Below are 18,174 nucleotides of genomic sequence, written 5' to 3'. Positions count from 1 at the left end.
CTTTTAGGTTTTAGCTAATTTGTGTTCAGGGAGTGTAAATTTGCTTAAGAATCTATCAAAGTAAAAAGTGGTTTAATAAGTAATTTTTTCAGAAAAATTATATAGATATGCCCATACATACACACATAAGCATACACATACAAAACTATATAGATAGATTCAAAAGTAAAATATCTATGATGATGTGTGTAAGTCTGCATACATATGCAGACACATATATGTATGTATACACACACATAATCTACATTATTTTTGTGATGTTACTTCTATCAACACAGATAACTGTGGAACTACACCTATAATTTGAATTGGTATTTTCAGAGACACACAAGACTTTTATTCCCTACATGCTTCTTTGTTTTAATATAAGTATTTATTTATGTCTTGAAAGGTATTTGCAGGTGCCTTTGGGGACAGCATCTCTGGTTGTTTTGCGCTTAGTTTACATTTACGTTTTACTCTATTGTCCACAGGCTGCTTTGTAAACCCCATAACTCGAATGTGCAGACTGTTCAGAATTTAAGGTGAATTAATAGTATGGCTCTTTGAGTCACAGAAAACACTATTAAGACAACAATCTAAACATTTAAGGGGAAGAATCTTGAAGTCATATCATAGTTTCTTTTTTAATATTTTTCAAAAAGTAACTGACTTCACAAATACCAGCTCTAACATGATTTAGACAACTGAGAAACAGGCAAGTATATTTTAAAGTACTAAAATAAAACACATTTATACAAGTACAAAGCAAAACAATGCTGATAGAAATGTTAAACTTTATGAAAAAATCATTTGCAATTCACATCAAAATAATTTAACATTCTCTATCATTTTAATAGCACAAGCTGCAACAACAGAAAAAAATAAAAGAAAAACATACACACACACCATCTTAAAACCAAATCAGTTAAAGTGCAGAAAAAAGTAAGTACAAGCACTTGTAGCCCACACAAATCTTTTAGGATTGGCACCATCTCTCTAAAACATCTATATTCTATATAGATTTCTAATTACAACACCACCAGCAGCTGCCATTGAATTCTAGAAATACACACAATATACATAGTATATTTGTTCACATTGGGAAGATCAGTGAAATTCAGCCAACTAGTTTATACATGCCGCATTCTTCAACAGATAGTAGAGCATCTCTCAGGCTTCAGGCCCTCTTTAAAGTGAATTCCAACTTATCTTTACGGTTTTCACTGATCTGTATATTTTTCACAGTATAAAATTGTAAATGGTAACTATAGAGATTCTGACAGCTTGAGGGTTATTAATAAGCTGTGGCTAAATGTGAACTCAGGTAATAACCTTTGAAGTCTCCGAAACATGTACATTTTGCTGGGAGACTAGAACAGGAATTTTTTTTTTTTTTTAAGAGTTTTATTCCTGGTTTGGAAGTCACAGAATTGCACAGAATTATACAATTCATTGACAGTCAGAAATAGTTCCTAGTCTTTCTGATCACATGCTGGTAACAGCAGAAACTTGGGAAAGACTGTTACTAACAAGGATTAGCACATTCAGGGGTCTGCTTTTTTCTCTTTGCTTCAGTCAAATCTCACATGGTTCTCCTTTCCACACTCCCTTTCTGTTCCCCAACCCCTAACCCAGAGAGGTGGTTCTGCTTCTTCGCGGTGCAGACACGGTCTTCTCAGGCGGTCCCCACCGCTTCCCACGATAGAGAATGGGTGGACTGCTCAGATAGTCCGTACAACTTGATTGAACCAGGTCTTCTCTTTTTAATCCTGGGACCAAACTGTCCTTTAGGGTCGGTTTTCTGAAATTCAGCATTTCATTGTACTTTCCCCTTCCCTTGAGTCATGCTGGTCCCACCTGAATTATCACTGGGCACCAGGAACAGATTGTTTTCTAGGAAATTCAGTGAAAATAGGTATTCAAATGAATTGTGAAGTTCATATCCTAGCCCTAGAATGAATATTCAGTTCTCTTTTGTACTGTAGATTTAACTTGGAACCTGGTATTAGAATTGGCAAAGAGACAGAGTTAGCATCATTCCAAAAGAAAAGATCCCAAGAATGCATTACCAATAATATTATATATTATACAATGTACTGAATGAAGTGGCAAAGGGTTATATAAATACACAGAAAAATACCTCTTGTTCTCCTCTAATTAGATAAATTATTTTTCTTATGTTGACTATTAATTCACATAGAATTATATGATGGCAATTTATTCACATTAAATTTTAATTTCTAATGAATTTTCTCATGTGGTAGTATACTTTTAAAGGAAATATGTTACTAAAAAAATAGAAAAGGAATTTGATCATGGAGAAAGTTTTAAAAATGTTTTCCTGTTGGTCAACACAGTGAAACTTGTATTTGAGAATACAGTGGAAACCAACATAACGGTTCTTTGAAACAAATTTAAAAACTTAGAGCATACTTAGGAAGGTTTCCATGCCTAAGAAATCAAGACAGGAACCCCCAGGTGAATGCCACCCTTTTGATGAGAATCCAGGGATATTAGTATTTACTTCAAAATATTTACATTTGTTTTTCAAGTAGAGGCAGACATTTGCTTTCAATGAAACCACAAAACTTAGCTAGATTGACTGTTTCAAGAGTCTCATAATATTTGGGATCAAGGGGCTCCAACGATGCTATTTTCAAATTTGTACGGGAGGTTTGATTTTTAAAAAATTACTATTTTAGTAAAATAATGTTAGCTTTTAATGTTTTATATTGGGAGATTTAATTTAATATAATTTAATATGAGAATAGTTATCAGGAAAGGTAAAATGGTGTATTATAATGTTTCAAAGTAGAGAATGATAAATTATGGTAATAGATATATTTTCATTTCTCAATCCCTTCTTTTAAGTAGATGTGAAATAAAAAATAGCAAATAAGGATATTGAGCAAAAGGAAAAAGGTTTTTATTTTTCTCTCTGCTAAAAATATACTTCTGCCTTACAGCAAATCTTTCTCATAAGGCTATCTTTAGTATAAGGCTGGGTCAACTGGACTTTAAATTTATAGGATACCTCCTCCTTTTATTACTATCCTTATTTAAAAATCAAAAACATTTGGCACCTGAGGATAGCTGTAATGGGAGGAAGAAAGAGATGACAGTGGATGCAGGTCTTGAGCTGAATTCTATCTATAGGAGCCTATCAAAGCACAGATATGTCTATTATAACTCTAAATCTCTTTTCTGCAGTTTTTAAAAAGTGACAGTATGAAGTGCACAAAATTATATTCATAATTATTTTAAAAAGGAAAATATTAATAATTGCTTTGCCTCTTTTTGGAATGGCTAAGAAAGATTGTGTGGTTTGTATCTGTTAAGGTTCCTCTGTTTTAGTTTTCTGTATTGCTTTGAAAAATCTACATGTGTCATAGTTCATAGCTGCCCTGTTTAAGCAGCCAAGAAAAGTTAAAATCACTGCTCACTGGCATAGCTAAATCTATGCTAAGCCGACTTGACAGTTTAAAGTCTCCAGTGTATTAAGATCGTGTTAATTTTTTGAACAGTCCCTCCAATCACGACAGTGTCTTCATTGGGTCTACAGACCATTCTTCCAGTGGTGGGACTTGAAAAGAACAGAGGAGTTCTTTGTGCATCAGGTTCTCAAAAGAAAGGAATGAAGAAGCCCAAATGCATATTTTAAATATTTTAGCTGGCAATGCATTCATAATGAGTGGCCACATTTCATGAAAGAGATAGCCAAGCTGGAGCTCAAGAATTATTATTATTAGAAAGAATTTCCAGCTACACAACGGCACCCCAGTGAGGGAATTACAAAACAGTATTCCAGAAAATATTTTTTGCTACTCCAGTATTGATTGGCAACATGGTGAAATAGTCAAGAAATCTTCCACTGGTTTTCTTGGTTAATGGAGGTGAACTGAAATAACTAGGTGGAATCCAGGATGCAGGCTTTTGGAAGAGGAGGTCACAACCAAATTGGAAAGTGTCTGGTAAAAGCCCTACATACATCAGCGCGGCCCTCATCACACAGTTGCGTGTTGCCCATGGGACACACTCATATCAACGCCTCAGCAAATACTGGGCCCATGTCTGCTTTCCAAGGTCTTTAAAGGAAAAAAGGAAAAAAAAAAAAAAAAGAGGAAGAGAAAGGTTGATGTTTTGGTCCCAGATTTTGAGTTTGTTAGAAAATGTACATTCATGTTTGGTGAATCAAAGAATCTTCTGGGAAAAGAATTAAAGTAAACAAACAAAAAAAAATTTTTTTTTTACAGTTGCTTATTAAGTATGCCTTTCAACCCTCCGTTTTGCTGTTTCACACTCCTTGCTTCCCTAGAGCAAAGCACTTGGGATGTAACTGGTTCAACAAACTCCTCGTGAGCCCTCAAAAGTAGAAGCGGTGTTTCTTAAAGCCCATGTTTTCTAAGGCCACTAGAAGAAAATCTGCCGAAAGGTTTGTGGTTGGTGTCTTCGTCGGTGGATGGTAGATAGCACTGTTGATCTCGTTTCCACTGCGGGTGTACGCGATGTCTTCCACCTCGGGGTCTTAAGCAGGCGCCCAGGCCTGTCCTTGCTGTCTGTGGGGACACCGGAGGGTCTCGGCTTCTTGGGGCGGGGGGGACCCCGGCGTGGTTTCCAAGGACATTCACAAGGACGAGGAGCTCTGGGTGTAATCTCTGATGATAAGCGTGTCGTACTTGGGAGACGATGGGATACACAGGGCTGACTCGGACACCGGCGAGTTGGGGGTGGTGCTCCCCGAGTCCACTGAGTCCCTGAAGGGGGACGGCGGCGTGAGCGCCACCAGCTCCTCCAGGTCCGCCTTGCCGCCCGCAGCCTCGGGCCCGGCCGCCGCCGCCGAGGGGGAAGGCTCCCGGGCGGCGCCCTCCGCCGGCGAGGCCGCGCCGCCCGGGCCCTCGGCGGCGGGCGGCGGCTGGATCTCGGCGAACGTGGTCATCACGGCGGCGGGCAGCTGCATCTCCGTGGGGATCAGGTAGGCCGAGCAGAGCGCCGCGCCCGCGCCGGGCGTCCCCGGGGAGGCCAGCATCATGGAGTTGAGCTCGCTGATGTTGGCCGTAAAGCGGGTCACCACGCTGCTGATCTGCTCCAGCAGCGAGCCCTGCGACGAGCTGCTGCGCGCGGCGGGCTCCGAGCGCAGCGAGCGCGCGTCCTCGTCGTCGGGGAGGCCGCCCGCTGGTCGGCTCAGCGTGCTGATGGGCGACGGCGCGCGCGGCACCGCGCGGTGCTCCTCGGCCTCGGCCGCGGCGGGGCGCGCCTTGGGGCCGGCGTCCGGGGGCTCGGGCCCGCAGCCGCCCGCGCCCCCCGCGCCGCGGCCCTCCGTGCTCTTGGGGAAGGGCTTGATGACGGCCGTCTGGTTGGGGTTCTCCTTCTTGTTGATGTGCACCGACAGCCTCTGCCACAGGTGCTGCCCGCGGCTGCTCTTCTCGTTCTGCGCCCAGGTCACCGACTTGCCGTTGGAGCTGCGGAGAGAAGGTAGACGAGAGGTGACTGCGCGCTCCTCCGTGCTGGTGGGGGGGCTGGGGGGCTGGAGGGCTCGGACTGGGGACAGGAGGCATCCAAGGACACCAGGGGAGGAGATCTGGGAGCGGGTTTTTTGCTGCCTTTGAGTTCAAGGCAGCTCTCTCGTCTCTCGTCTCTGGCCTTCCGTTCATCATAACCGCGAAAGGATGTCTAAGGGGATACTAGGAAGCTTAAAGGGGTTGTTCATGGGAGCCCTGGAGGAGGAAATGGCAACCCACTCCAGTATTCTTGCCCCGGAAATCCCATGGACCGAGGAACCTGGCGGGCTGCAGACCACCAGCTCGGAAAAACCATCCAAGAAGACTTAGAGACTAAACAATAATGTCAGTTCCGCCCACCCGGGAGTGGGGCAGTGGGTGAAGTTGCAAACCTAGAAGCAAGGGCTTGCGGTATTGTGGTTGTATGTAGATATGCCCAGTACACAGCAGGAGCTTCCTAACGTTGGGAGCCTCTGACAGGAAACGTTAGAACTAGGAGCACCCCTTAACTTGATCATCAGAAGGGACCGTAGAGGTAGGAGTCGGGGGTCACCAGGAAGGAGATAGTGGTTCCAATTCAGTTTTTATTCTGCAGGCCAGTGGTTGGTGCATTTAACTAGGGTTTACTGTAAGAACTCCTGATGTGGAACACGATTTTACTTAGTCTGACTTATGGGGTGGAAAATACAAATTCAGTGAACACATACACTGATTTATAATTAGAACTTTTTTACCTCCTAGAAACTTTCCTCACACATTTATTTTTAGGCCTAAAAGTGAATAACAATTCTGCCAGGGAGCATTGCAGTATTATTGCCCTTGGCACCTGGCACACTACGTTCAAGTTAGGGTCTTGATGAGTAGCGCCTGATTGACATGGTTTCTTGGAGCCTTTCTCCTGCCTTTCTTTCCCAAGTAGTCCTTTCTGGTCTCCCCTTTGGAAACTGAAATCAGCTCTGGTGAAGAAAGCCTCTAATGAGTTGATGCTTCGGACTTACAGACAGACCGCCTGTACCCTCCTTCCGTCTAAAAAAATGAGACAGCTGCCTCTCGGAACGCAGACTATGAGGAAGTTCACCTACGTTCAGTGGATGTGGCCTGGCCTTCAGGGAGGTGATATGGAGAGATCCTGATGTGATTTACCCCCAGTAAGGAATGTGAGAGCTCTGTAAGTAGGGGTCTGTTATGCCCAGACAGTTCTGTTCTAGGTGCTGTGGACCAAGAGAAAGCCCTAGGTAGTCTCTAAACAAAGGCTTTAGCCACCCAATTTGATTATCTCAGCTGGTAGCTTTTAAACTTGATAGCATATAGGACTCGCCTGTGGTACTTGTCCTATACCCGGGACCCCAGAGACTCTGATTGTCTAGATTGGGTTCCATGGATCCACGTATTTGACAAGCACTTTGCTTCCCTAAAGTGATTGTGCAGTCGGTGTTTCACAGACTAAGAAACTCTTAACAAGAAGGTATCCTTTTTCTCTGGGTTCCTGTTGTTCCCCTGACCTCCTGGCTGGCAGACTGGCCGGCCTTTGCCAGGCAAGGGACCGAATTCTGTTTGGAGCCCACCTGCCTTGGGACTGCCTACTGCAACTTTGATAGCCTGTCTTGCTTGAGACGACCACTCCCTTGATAACAGACCACTGTTTTTACAGCCCCTATGACAAGCATACTTCCTGCCTCTTTGCCACACTGCTTCCCATGTCTTCATCTGTCCCTTTCCACTGTGTGGCCTTCCTATTTTTCCTCTTTCCACTGAAATCCCAGTCCATTTAATCTACCCTGTATTTTGCCACTTGGTGCCCTTCAAAATTCTGGAATATGAGATATCCCCGCCCCAACCCTGCCCCAGTGGACATTATTTCCAGCTATTGAGGTTTTATGCATCCCCAGTAACAGAAGGGACCCTGCTAACCTATAAACTTTCTAGGGAGTTTCAGGTTGGTTGGTTTGTTTGTTTTTTTTTTGTTGGTTTTTTTTTTTTTTTACATTTTTGCATTAACCTGACCTGCCACCCTCTATGTCTTCAGTGCATCACTTTTCCTTTTCCCAAGTGTCCACTAACTTCTGGAACATGGCACAGGAGAAATGGGCCAAACGATGTATGGGATTTGATTGGGAACACGGTTCCCAGCAACCCCGTTTCACCCCCGTTTCTCTCCTGCTGGCAGGATAAGAAACAAAGTCTTTTGGGTAGCTGAGGCCACTTTTGCTGCAAAGCACAGGCTAGAAGCTAGAAGGGTAACTGGATTCACTCTACCAAGCTTCACCCTAGGGAAGCTCTCGCCCCCAGCACACAGAGGTTTTGATGGAACATAACCCTAACAGTGACAGTCACCAGAATGCCAGGTAGCTGGGGTCCAAGCCAGGAGAGCGGGTTGAAAAACCTTTGGGTGAATGTGTGAGAAGGAAACGGTCCCAACGAGTGTCGGGAAAGAGCAAATTAGCCAAGATGGGATGGTCAGGCTCTCTCGCCCCACCCTCTCACTACATTTTGTAAATAATGGTTATGTAACAGCTGAGCTCACTTAGGGCACTGTGCATGTGCCTCCGGAGGCACTCGCTTGCCCACAGGCTGCTTTTGTTGGGTAGGAATATAGAAAGTGAAAGTGAAGTCGTGTCCGACTCTTTGCAACCCCATGGACTGTAGCCCACCAGGCTCCTCCGTCCATGGGATTTTCCAGGCAAGAATTCTGGAGTGGGTTGCCATTTCCTCCTCCAGGGGATCTTCCTGACCCAGGGATTGAACCCAGGTCTCCTGCATTGTAGGTAGACTCTTTACCGTCTGAGCCACCAGGGAAGCCCCAAGGTATATATAAGCTCCACCTTAAAAAGCCCTTGGGGTGGTGTTAGGGCTGTGCTATGGCTACGTTAGGCTGGTGAGGCTGTGGAAGGGCTGTGTCCACTGGGTCAACCAGGAGAGAATAGAGCATGTCTGTCGCTGCCACAGCCGCGGTGCCGGGCCCCAGAGAATAAACGTATTCTTTAGGGCTCCTGCGTATTCTGCAGTTCTTAGGGCCCCTGGCGTTTTCTTCCAGCCTCTTAGCTTGCGCCTTGCTCACCACAGGTTCAGTGAACAGTGCAAACTGATCAGCGAGATGGTTGGCATGGCCGCCAGGATTGGCCAGACACCAGGCCACCTGCACAAGGGACTGCCACCTTTCCTGGCCACGTCTTTGCTCACAGTGAAGGAGCCTGTGGTCACACAGGAGAGAGCGCACCAGGCAATCTAAATAACTGGAAATGGACACAGGAGACACCGGAGACATGGAGTCCCTACCTGAACACTTCATTGCCTTTCTTGGGTCATGGGGTATTTTTTTTTTCTCCAAAGCACATGGGAATTAAGAGAAAACTGACCTTAAGACATTAGTCAGTTTACTAGTAGAATGTGGTTTCCATGAAGATAGGGACCTATTCTGTCTTGTTCATTGGCACATGGCAAGATCTTAATAAGGGTTTGATGGAAGATTAGGATTTTTAAGCCAGCAGGGCCATTGTGTGGTGTCCTGGAAAGTACCGTGGACAAAGGATTCTAAAATCAGGGTTCTAATTCTGGATCTGCCATTCTGGATGCTTACAAAATAATAATCTTTAAGTCTCAATAAAAAAGCAGGTGGTATAGACTTCATTTGGTGAAGACGGTTCTGAGGATTAAAGGAAACAACGAAAGTAAGAAGGTATCTAAGGAGTTATTTTTTGCATTCTATGTGAATGCTAAGTTTCAAGAAACAAAAATAATTTCTACAGTTGGCCCTCTGTATCTGCAGTTTCCCGTCCCTGGCTTCAATCCAGAGAGTCAGGTCTGCTGTTGGCTGAATCTGTGGATGCGAGACCTGAGGCTGAGTGCCGACTGCTTTCGTTTTACTGTGCCGTTTATGTCAGGAGTCTGAGAAGCTGAGCCCTTGGTATCCATCGGGACTCCTAGAATCAGTGACTGGGGATGTGGAGGGCCCACTATTCCTATGCTGTCTTGAGCTCTGCTTGAGGAAGGGAGACTTCAGTGCAGAGTGTTTATGGTAATGCCGTAACATAGTTCTGGTTGTTCCTCCTTAACCTGACCGACTGTACCCAGCTGTGGAGTTACATAGGGTTTTATCTGCGGCATGCCTTTTCTCACCCTAGCTGTCTCCTTGGGTGATCACCTCTACTCCACTAGATTCTACGTTATTCTACTTCTTCCTGCTCTTTCATTTGCACTCCCTCCTCTGCCTGTTTCTTCCTTTTTGCCTAAATAGTTCCTTTTTTTTTTTTTTTTTTGAACTTTACCTTAATTGCTTTTTCTTGAAGTTTTCCTGATGCCATCCCTGACCGGGTTAGATTCCTAGAGTCCCTGTCTTAGGCACTGAGTAACTCTGTGGTATATCCATCTCATCTGAGGGATGGAGTGTTTTGAAGACAGAGACAGAGGGTTCCTTGTTTCCTGTTCTATGCATAATACCCAGTGCATTGTTGTTCTGTTGCTAAGTTGTTTCAACTCTTTGCAACCCCATGGACTGTAGCCCACCAGACTCCTCTGTCCATGAAATTCTCCAGGCAAGAATACTACAGTGGGTTACCATTTTCTTCTCCAGCGGATCTTCCTGACTCAGGGATTAAACCCATGTCTCCTGCTTAGCAGGCAGATTCTTTACCATGGAGCCTCTGGGCACACTCCATTGCCTGCTCAGTAATATTTTTTGGCTCATAATTGAGTGGATAAATCCTTTCTATTCTTAAAAAGTCATATATTCATAATTAGTTTTGTTAGAATTAAGTTTTAAAAATTTAATGTTAATGAGATTTTATTTCTTTTGTCATATGGATTCATCTTTTTATACAACTCACTGTAATTAGTACTCAGTGTGTACAGAGAAAAGATTATTTCATAAATGAAGTAAAAAACACGGATCTGGATACTATCATGAAATACACAAAGGAAGTGTTGATTTCTTTTTTGTCATTCTTGTATCTGAGAGAAACTTCTCAGCCGTCCCTGGGATTCTTCAGCAAGAACACTGGAATGGGTTGCCATTTCCTTCTCCAATGCATGCAAGTGAAAAGTGAAAGGGGACTATATCCTCTGAAAATCCAAAAATTCTTGTTATGAAAAAACTATCATTACTAACCTCTCTTGTTTGTGATTTTGAATTCAGGGGTAGCCAAGAGAGAGGTATAGTAAGGTTAAACTTACTTTATATAAAAAAGAACTTCCTAATATAAAAATGTATTTAAAAACTACAAAAACCTTATATCATCATTAGCAAATATGTCTGTAGAATTACATTAGACAATTTTAGATCAATAAAATAATTTCATTAATATTATAAGCAGAAAATTTGCAATTGCAGTTCCATTTTTTGAGCATTTTCTTAAACTTTAAAAAATCAGTATTTTGCTTTCAATAGTTTTGAATTACAAAGTATGGAAATACAGTTTTTTAAAAAATAATGAGGAATCTGATATTGTTTATATTCAGACATTCTAAATTAGATGGAATAATTTCTTTCTGAGCTTTGCCTAAAACCTGACATCTTGATTTTGACAGTTATACTGAGAAACGCACCATAATATATAAGAAAATGGCAGAATCATCTATATAAATTTACCCAGTTACGGTATAAATGGATGTAAATAGCTGGCTTGCTGTCAAGAACAATTTAAATGCCCAGGATGATGTATGCATTAGAGATGCACGTATAGGGAAAAACACTTCAGTAAATGGAAATGAAGTCAAGGACTAAATTACCTGATAGAGACATAATAATCAAAGCAATAACATCTATTTTCATAGTGCTTTATAAAGCACTTCTAGAAACACCGACTGTCAGAAGTTGATAGGATCAGTCTTTATCTTCCTTCCAAAAATAAGAAAATCAAGGCTCAGTGAGATTAGGTGATTTACTCAAGGTTACACAGAAAGTGGTAAAGTGTGGACTAATATGTCATGATTTTTCAATTCCATTTTCCATGACAGTACATTGCCAGATTTGCTTTCTGAAGTGAACTTTCCTTATTCCATGGAAGAGTGGCCTCAGATGTTATCTGGTGATGATATATGTTTTTAAGGAGATAAACTATTGATTTATATTCTCTTTTATTTACCCCATATCTCTTTACTTTTCATGTATTTTGCAATTTCAAGAAAACACCCTGCATATCTCTTTGGTTGCTGACTCAAATAGCACAGGTTGATTGAGCCTCTATATTGGTCAAGATAATGATGAAGGAATTTGAAGCTTGCAATCATATACATTAATATTATCAGCCTTTTTTTTTCATGCTGTGATTCAACAAAAGACAGTTGTCCTCTGTATGCATACATACATGCTAAGTCACTTCAGTCGTGTCCGACTCTGTGCGACCCTATGGCCTATAGCCCTCCAGGCTCCTCTGTCCACAAGATTCTCCAGACAAGAATACTGGAGTGGGTAGCCATGCCCTCCTCCAGGTGTCCTCTCTATAGTATGCTTATTTTCTCTCTGACTTATTTTGAAATACCAGTAAGTGAGAGGGGTGTAATGTCAGGGATAGTCTTAAATCTGCGCTGTTTTGAAATTTTTGGTATTTCAATTAATATTGGTAATAAGATCTTTGTGATGCATTTGCCAATGATTTTGATTCACCTGAGCTTTTTATATTGTGGCTGAGAATTCTTGATATGAGACTTCCCTAAAAGAGGATATAACTGAATTCAAGAGAGAGCACACTTATGGAAGAAGGCTAGCACTGTGAGTTACAGGATGCTGATAGAGGTTGTTTTCCTTTTCCTAGGACTTGGAAATGAGGAAGCAGATGGACAGAAGGAAGGATGCTTAGCATGAGCTGAGTGAGGGATAGGGGAGCATGGGGACAAGCTGTCAGTTTACTGAGCTATTAGAAGGTACAAATCACAAGGGGTTCAAAACCTCACAGGAGGAAGGAACCATTTCCCGTGGGAGGGGATTGGCCAGGGAATGCTGCCTGCATACATGAGGCAGACTGCATCGAGGTTTTGAATAATTAGTAGCTTATGGCAAGGTTCAAAGAGAGAATGCCAGGAATTGCTCTCCAGGAAGGTTAGCAGTGACGGAAATCCAGGAATCCACAAAGAGCTTTCCAGGAGATAGCCAGTAGTCCAGTTTGACTGTGTGAGGATAGAGTTAAGAAGTTAAGGAATCAGAAGGCAGGGTTTAGACCTTTTTGTCTGCTGTAAAAAGTCTTCTTGGCCATCCCAGACCTACAAGAATCTTCTTTCTTCTACTTTCTTTTGCTTTTTAATAATTCAGCCTTGGGCTTATTATTAATAGCATCTGGGATAGATGGGTGATCTGATACATTAGAGAGAGGTGCTCTCATTGTTAGTGTGTGCATGACCAGTCTCTTCAGCTATGTCCAATCTCTGAGAAAATGATATGTTGGGAAAGGAGGAAAGTAGAAAAGGTCTTAGCTTCTTTGAGCGCTAGTTATAATGCTGGGTTTTTATGCTGCTGCTGCTGCTGTTTGGTCAACAACTCATGTCTGGCTGTCTGTGACCCCATGAACTGTAGCCCGCCAGGCTCCTCTGTCCATGGGATTCTCCTGGCAAGAACATTGGAGTGGGTTGCTATTTCCTCCTTCAGGGGATCTTCCAGGCCCAGGGGTCGATTCTGACTCTCCTGCATTACCAGTGAGCCACCTGGGAAGCCCCTCATTATTAGATGCCCATGTAATCTATAGGATTGATCAATCAGTAAATGATTATATAAAGAAATACACATGGCTTTTCTGTGTTAAACTTCAAGTGTAAGAATTCCCTTCTGTTGTTTAATATTTTATGCATTTGATCTTTCTTGAGCTCAACGGAAACAGTTGAACACAGGAAGCGTGCATGCTGTAATCTTCTTTAACCTTCACCAAAGCTTCATCTATTGATCGGACTCTGGTCCCTAGTCCTGGTCCTACTTCAGGAAAGTATTCAAGCCTATTTAGTATTTAACTTAGTTAGTCCTTCAGGCAATGAGAAGAAGATTGACATAAACAATAGTGGTACCCAGGGTAGATTTAAGAGCTTGTTTTAAGAGGGTAGGATACAGTTTGAAGATGCTAACAGGTTTGGCCAAATGAGAATGGGAAGGAAAATATGGGGGTGAAAACTACTGTGAAAAAAAAAAAGACATTTGTCCTTGTACGTTGAGTTTTTCTTGTGGTATTAGAGGAATTCAGAGAAAAGGTTGCTCACAGGGGAAGAAGCTCAAAGAAGGATTTGCAAATAAAGTGGAGCTTACCGAGGCCTGAAAGCCTAGGGAGTGGTGAAATAACATGCATAAACAAAATCCAGTTAATATGCGTCATGCATATATGGCGAAGAAAATAATTCAATGTATTTAATCCTGAGCAGCCCTTCCAAGAACCCCATGGTGGACTTTTGCCTCTCTTTTAAAGTAGCTGGTACAAGAGCAGTGGCGGCATGCTTCTAACACGGTTCTGTCAGAGGACATCTCTTAGTAAGCATTTAGTCCCTAATAAAACCCTGGTGGGAGGAGAAGCTTTCAGCCCTATTTTAACTGTCTTTGGTCGAATAGCAGCAGGAGGCCTTTTCAGTACATCCCAGGTCCACTCAGGTAGGTTATTGAAGCGCCTGATAGTCTAGTATTGTTGCTGCTTTAAAAAAAACTTTTTTCAAATTACTTTTTATTGAAGTATTAATAGTGATTTGCAATATTGTATGAGTTTCAGGTGAATACCAAAGTGATTCAAAATTTTTATAGATTGTATTTCATATGTACACCCGTGGTGGATTCATGTCAATGTATGGCAAAACCAATACAGTATTGTAAAGTAAAAGTAAAAATAAAAATTAAAAAAAAACAAAAAAAAACAAAAAAATAAAGTCACTATAAAATAATGGCTATTTTTTCCTGTACAATATAGCCTTATAGCTTATTTATTTTCCCCCTCCCCCCAGCTTATTTATTTTATGCATAGTAATTTATAGTATTGTTGTGACTTAACTGAAAAATTTTATAAAGAGGAAGCATCCAATGAAGGACAGGCAGGAGTGTGTGCCAAGTAGAGGCAGTTTGTTGAATCATCACAGAGTTTTCTTTTTCAAGTTAAGCTGTTTCTTTTGATCCATAATTCAGTAACCTGGACTCTAAACTCCTCCTCATACTGAGATATGGGTTCTAGGCTTAGCTGCGGTGCTTTGGCTAAGATGAGAAGTTTTTTCCAAAATAGGAAATGATTTTTTCTCTCCTAGCAATCACTGTAATGCCCAGATTGCAACTGAGGAGAGACCAAAAGACGACACAGCTGTTCTGTGCCTCTGCTGCCCAGTGTAGCCGGGAAGACTTTGCGGAAGAATCCAGCTTGATTTAAGCCTTGAATAAAACATGGGATTGGGATTGGTGGCAAAGGAGAGTCCTAGAATGATAATAGCTCCTGTTTGAATAGAACTTTCTACTTCACAAGGCGTTTTTCCCTATATTGTTATATTTGACCTTCTCAAAAGCAGTTTGACATGCACTTAGCAACATAGCATTTTTCATGATAGGTCTGTTCCTGCACTAAACGTGGAACCCTCCTGGGCAGCAACTGCACGCATCTCCTGTGCTTAGTATGGTACCTGGTACAGAGTAGGGGGCTGGGAGTATTAAGAAAAAGTGAAAGTGAAGTTGTTCAATTGTGTCTGACTCTTTGCGACCCCATGGACTGTAACCTACCAGGCTCCTTCTTCCATGGGATTCTTGAAGCAAGAATACTGGAGTGGGTTGCCACTTCCTTCTCCCTTTCACTTCGAGAAGATGAAGTCAATTCTTTCACTGTGAATGCTTGGTATAGACAGGTATTACTAACTTGTGTTATAGATGGAAAAACTGAGGTTTATGGAACTTAACTATATTGTCTAACTCAAAAGGGAGACCAGGGCCTCAAATAGGACCCTAAATGAAGATCACAGCCACCACGCAATATTGGCTCTGCGAAGGGCCAAGATGTACGCTGCACTGAGGGGCTGACAAGAGCACCTTTGTGGAACAGCAAGGACAAGAGCAGTGCCAAAGTCTGTGTCCGTAAGATGGCCTGCTGATAAATTCCAAAGCTCTGTGTCGACATTCACCTGAACATGGCGGAGATGACTCCCGAGGGACCGCAGGATAAGAGGACTTCCCTGGAATTTTACAGCAGTTGCTGAAAACTAATTTCTTCTTCTCTCTTTTTTTTTTTTTTTTTTTGGCCACTCGTTGTAGCATGTAAGATCTTAATTCCCTGACCAGGGATCAAACCCATACGGCTTGCAGTGGAAGCATGGAGCTCTAACTAGTGGACTGCCAGAAAAGCCCCCAGAATGGCTTCCATTTAGACAAAAGATTCCTTTTGACCTTAGTTGAAGCACTTCAACTAATGCATGTAGCTTAAATCTGATGTTTGAAGAGTACTTGCGGTTCACGGCTTGAATCCCACTTGGACGTCTACCACTGACCTGCTTATTGTTAACACCTATGAAAGAGCTCCTCATTTAAGAAGGCAGTTTTTTGGATTATTTTTTCTTATTGCATAAAATGGACACATGCGACAGATGGGAGGCACTCAGTTCCAGTTCCGTTCCCCTTGGGATGCTTCCCACGCTTCATGATATATCTCTGCAATCTTTCCTTCCTCTCTCCCTTCCTTCCTTCCTTGTATTATCATAAGGACACTTAAAATGAGGCCTACCCTCTTAAATGTTTTAGTGGACAACATAGTATTATCACATCATACCTGTTAGGATAACTATTAAACAACAACAACAAAAAAAACTTTTACAAAGGATAATAAATGTTGGTAAGGATGTGGAGAAATTGGAATCCTTGCACAGTGTTGGTGGGAATGCAAAACATCCGTGGAAAACAGTATGGAAGTTCCTTAGAGAATTGAAAACACACTGCCGCCTGATCCAGCAATCCTACTTCTGGGCTCAGTTCAGTCACTCAGTCATGTCTGACTCTTTGCAACCCCATGAACCACAGCACACCAGACCTCCCTGTCCATCACCAACTCCTGGAGTTTACCCAAACTCATGTCCATCGCGTTGGTGATGCCATCCAGCCATCTCATCCTCTGTCGTCCCCTTCTCCTCCTGCCTTCAATCCCTCCCAGCATCAGGGTCTTTTCTAGTGAGTCAACTCTTTGCATGAGGTGGCCAAAATATTGTAGTTTCAGCTTTAGCATCAGTCCTTCCAATGAACACCCAGGACTGATCGCCTTCAGAATGGACTGGTTGGATCTCCTTGTAGTCCAAGGGACTCTCAAGAGTCTTCTCCAACACCACAGTTCAAAAGCATCAATTCTTCAGCGCTCAGCTTTCTTCACAGTCCAACTCTCACATCCCTACATGACCACTGGAAAAACCATAGCCTTGACTAGACGGACCTTTGTTGGCAAAGTAATGTCTCTGCTTTTGAATATGCTATCTAGGTTGGTCATAACTTTTCTTCCAAGGAGTAATTTCATGGCTGCAGTCACCATCTGCAGTGATTTTGGAGCCCCCCAAAATAAAGTCTGACACTGTTTCCACTGTTTCCCCATCTATTTCCCATGAAATGATGGGACCAGATGCCATGATCTTAGTTTTCTGAATGTTGAGCTTTAAGCCAACTTTTTTACTCTCCTCTTTCACTTTCATCAAGAGGCTTTTTAGTTCCTGTTCACTTTCTGCCATAAGGGAGGTGCCATCTGCATATCTGAGGTTATTGATATTTCTCCTGGCAATCTTTTATTAAAAAAAATTAGAATTAGGATCTCAAAGAGATATTAGTACCTCCACGTTCACTGAAGCATTATTCACAGTAGCCTAACAACCAAAATGTCCATTGATAGATAAATGGATAAAGAGAATGTGTCCTTTGTAAAGAGTCATTTTTCCAAAGAAGACATACAAATAGGCAACAGGTACATGAAAAGGTGCTTATCCCTTATTAATCATCAGGGAAATGCAAATCAAAACCACAATCACATCATGACTGTTAGAATGGATGCTATCAAGAAAGAGAAGAAATGACAAGTCTCGCTAAGGATAGGGAAAAAGGGAACCCTTGTATACTTCGGTGGGAATATGAATGGATGCAGCCACTGTGGAAAACAGTTTGGAGGTTCCTCAAAAAATTTAAAAAATCACACTACCATGTGAATCCAGCAATTCCACTACTGGGTATTAATCCCAAAGAAATGAAATCAATATCTTGGAAAGATATCTGTACCCCCATGTTCATTGCAGCAGTATTTACAATGGCCAAAACATGGGAGCAGTGTAAGAGTCCATGGGCTTCCCAGGTGGTGGTAGTGGTAGAGAATCCACCTGCGAAAGCAGGAGGTGGAAGAGATGTGGGTTCAGTCCCTGGTTTAGGAAGATGCCCTGGAGGAGGAAATGGCAACCACCCCAGTATTCTTGCCTGGAGAATCCCAAGGACAGAGGAGCCTGGTGGGCTACAGTCCATGGGGTTGCAGAGTCAGACACGACTGAAGTGACTTAGCACTAGCATTGAGAGTCCGTTGGTGGACAAATGGGTAAAGAAAATGTGGTTAAAAAATATTATTCAGCTTATTCTATTTAGAAATAGAAGGAAATCCTGCCGTTTGTGACAACGTGGATGAAACTCGAGGGCATTGTATTCAGTGAAATAAGCTAGAGAAAGACAAAAAAATGTTATGACCTCATATGTCCCACAGAAAGGAAAAAATATCTTGCTTATAATATTCTTGTGAGAACCTGATGTAGAGCA

General features: G+C 42.3%; 1 protein-coding gene and 1 long non-coding RNA gene across 2 annotated transcripts in view; one reads left to right on the top strand and one right to left on the bottom strand.

Moving 5' to 3' along the window:
• Nucleotides 1-3,705: 3,705 nt before the first annotated feature.
• Nucleotides 3,706-18,174, bottom strand: part of GRM5 (glutamate metabotropic receptor 5) — a 786,169-nt gene continuing 771,700 nt past the window's right edge. Inside the window, exon 16 of the mRNA XM_069564782.1 lies at nt 3,706-5,441. Within this exon, the coding sequence (XP_069420883.1) occupies nt 4,607-5,441 (835 nt within the window). The 3' untranslated portion in view covers nt 3,706-4,606. The remainder of the gene's footprint in view (nt 5,442-18,174) is intronic.
• The window catches only part of LOC138426357 (uncharacterized), an 87,280-nt gene continuing 74,338 nt past the window's right edge, over nt 5,233-18,174 (top strand). Inside the window, exons 1-2 of the long non-coding RNA XR_011251562.1 lie at nt 5,233-5,454; nt 6,481-6,648. This is a non-coding gene — a long non-coding RNA (uncharacterized lncRNA). The remainder of the gene's footprint in view (nt 5,455-6,480; nt 6,649-18,174) is intronic.

This window comes from Ovis canadensis, chromosome 21 (genome assembly GCF_042477335.2).
Source record: "Ovis canadensis isolate MfBH-ARS-UI-01 breed Bighorn chromosome 21, ARS-UI_OviCan_v2, whole genome shotgun sequence".
Classification (NCBI taxonomy): Eukaryota; Metazoa; Chordata; class Mammalia; order Artiodactyla; family Bovidae; genus Ovis; species Ovis canadensis.
The sequence above is the reverse complement of the archived record's forward strand: the minus strand, read 5'-3'. Positions and strand labels throughout refer to the sequence as shown.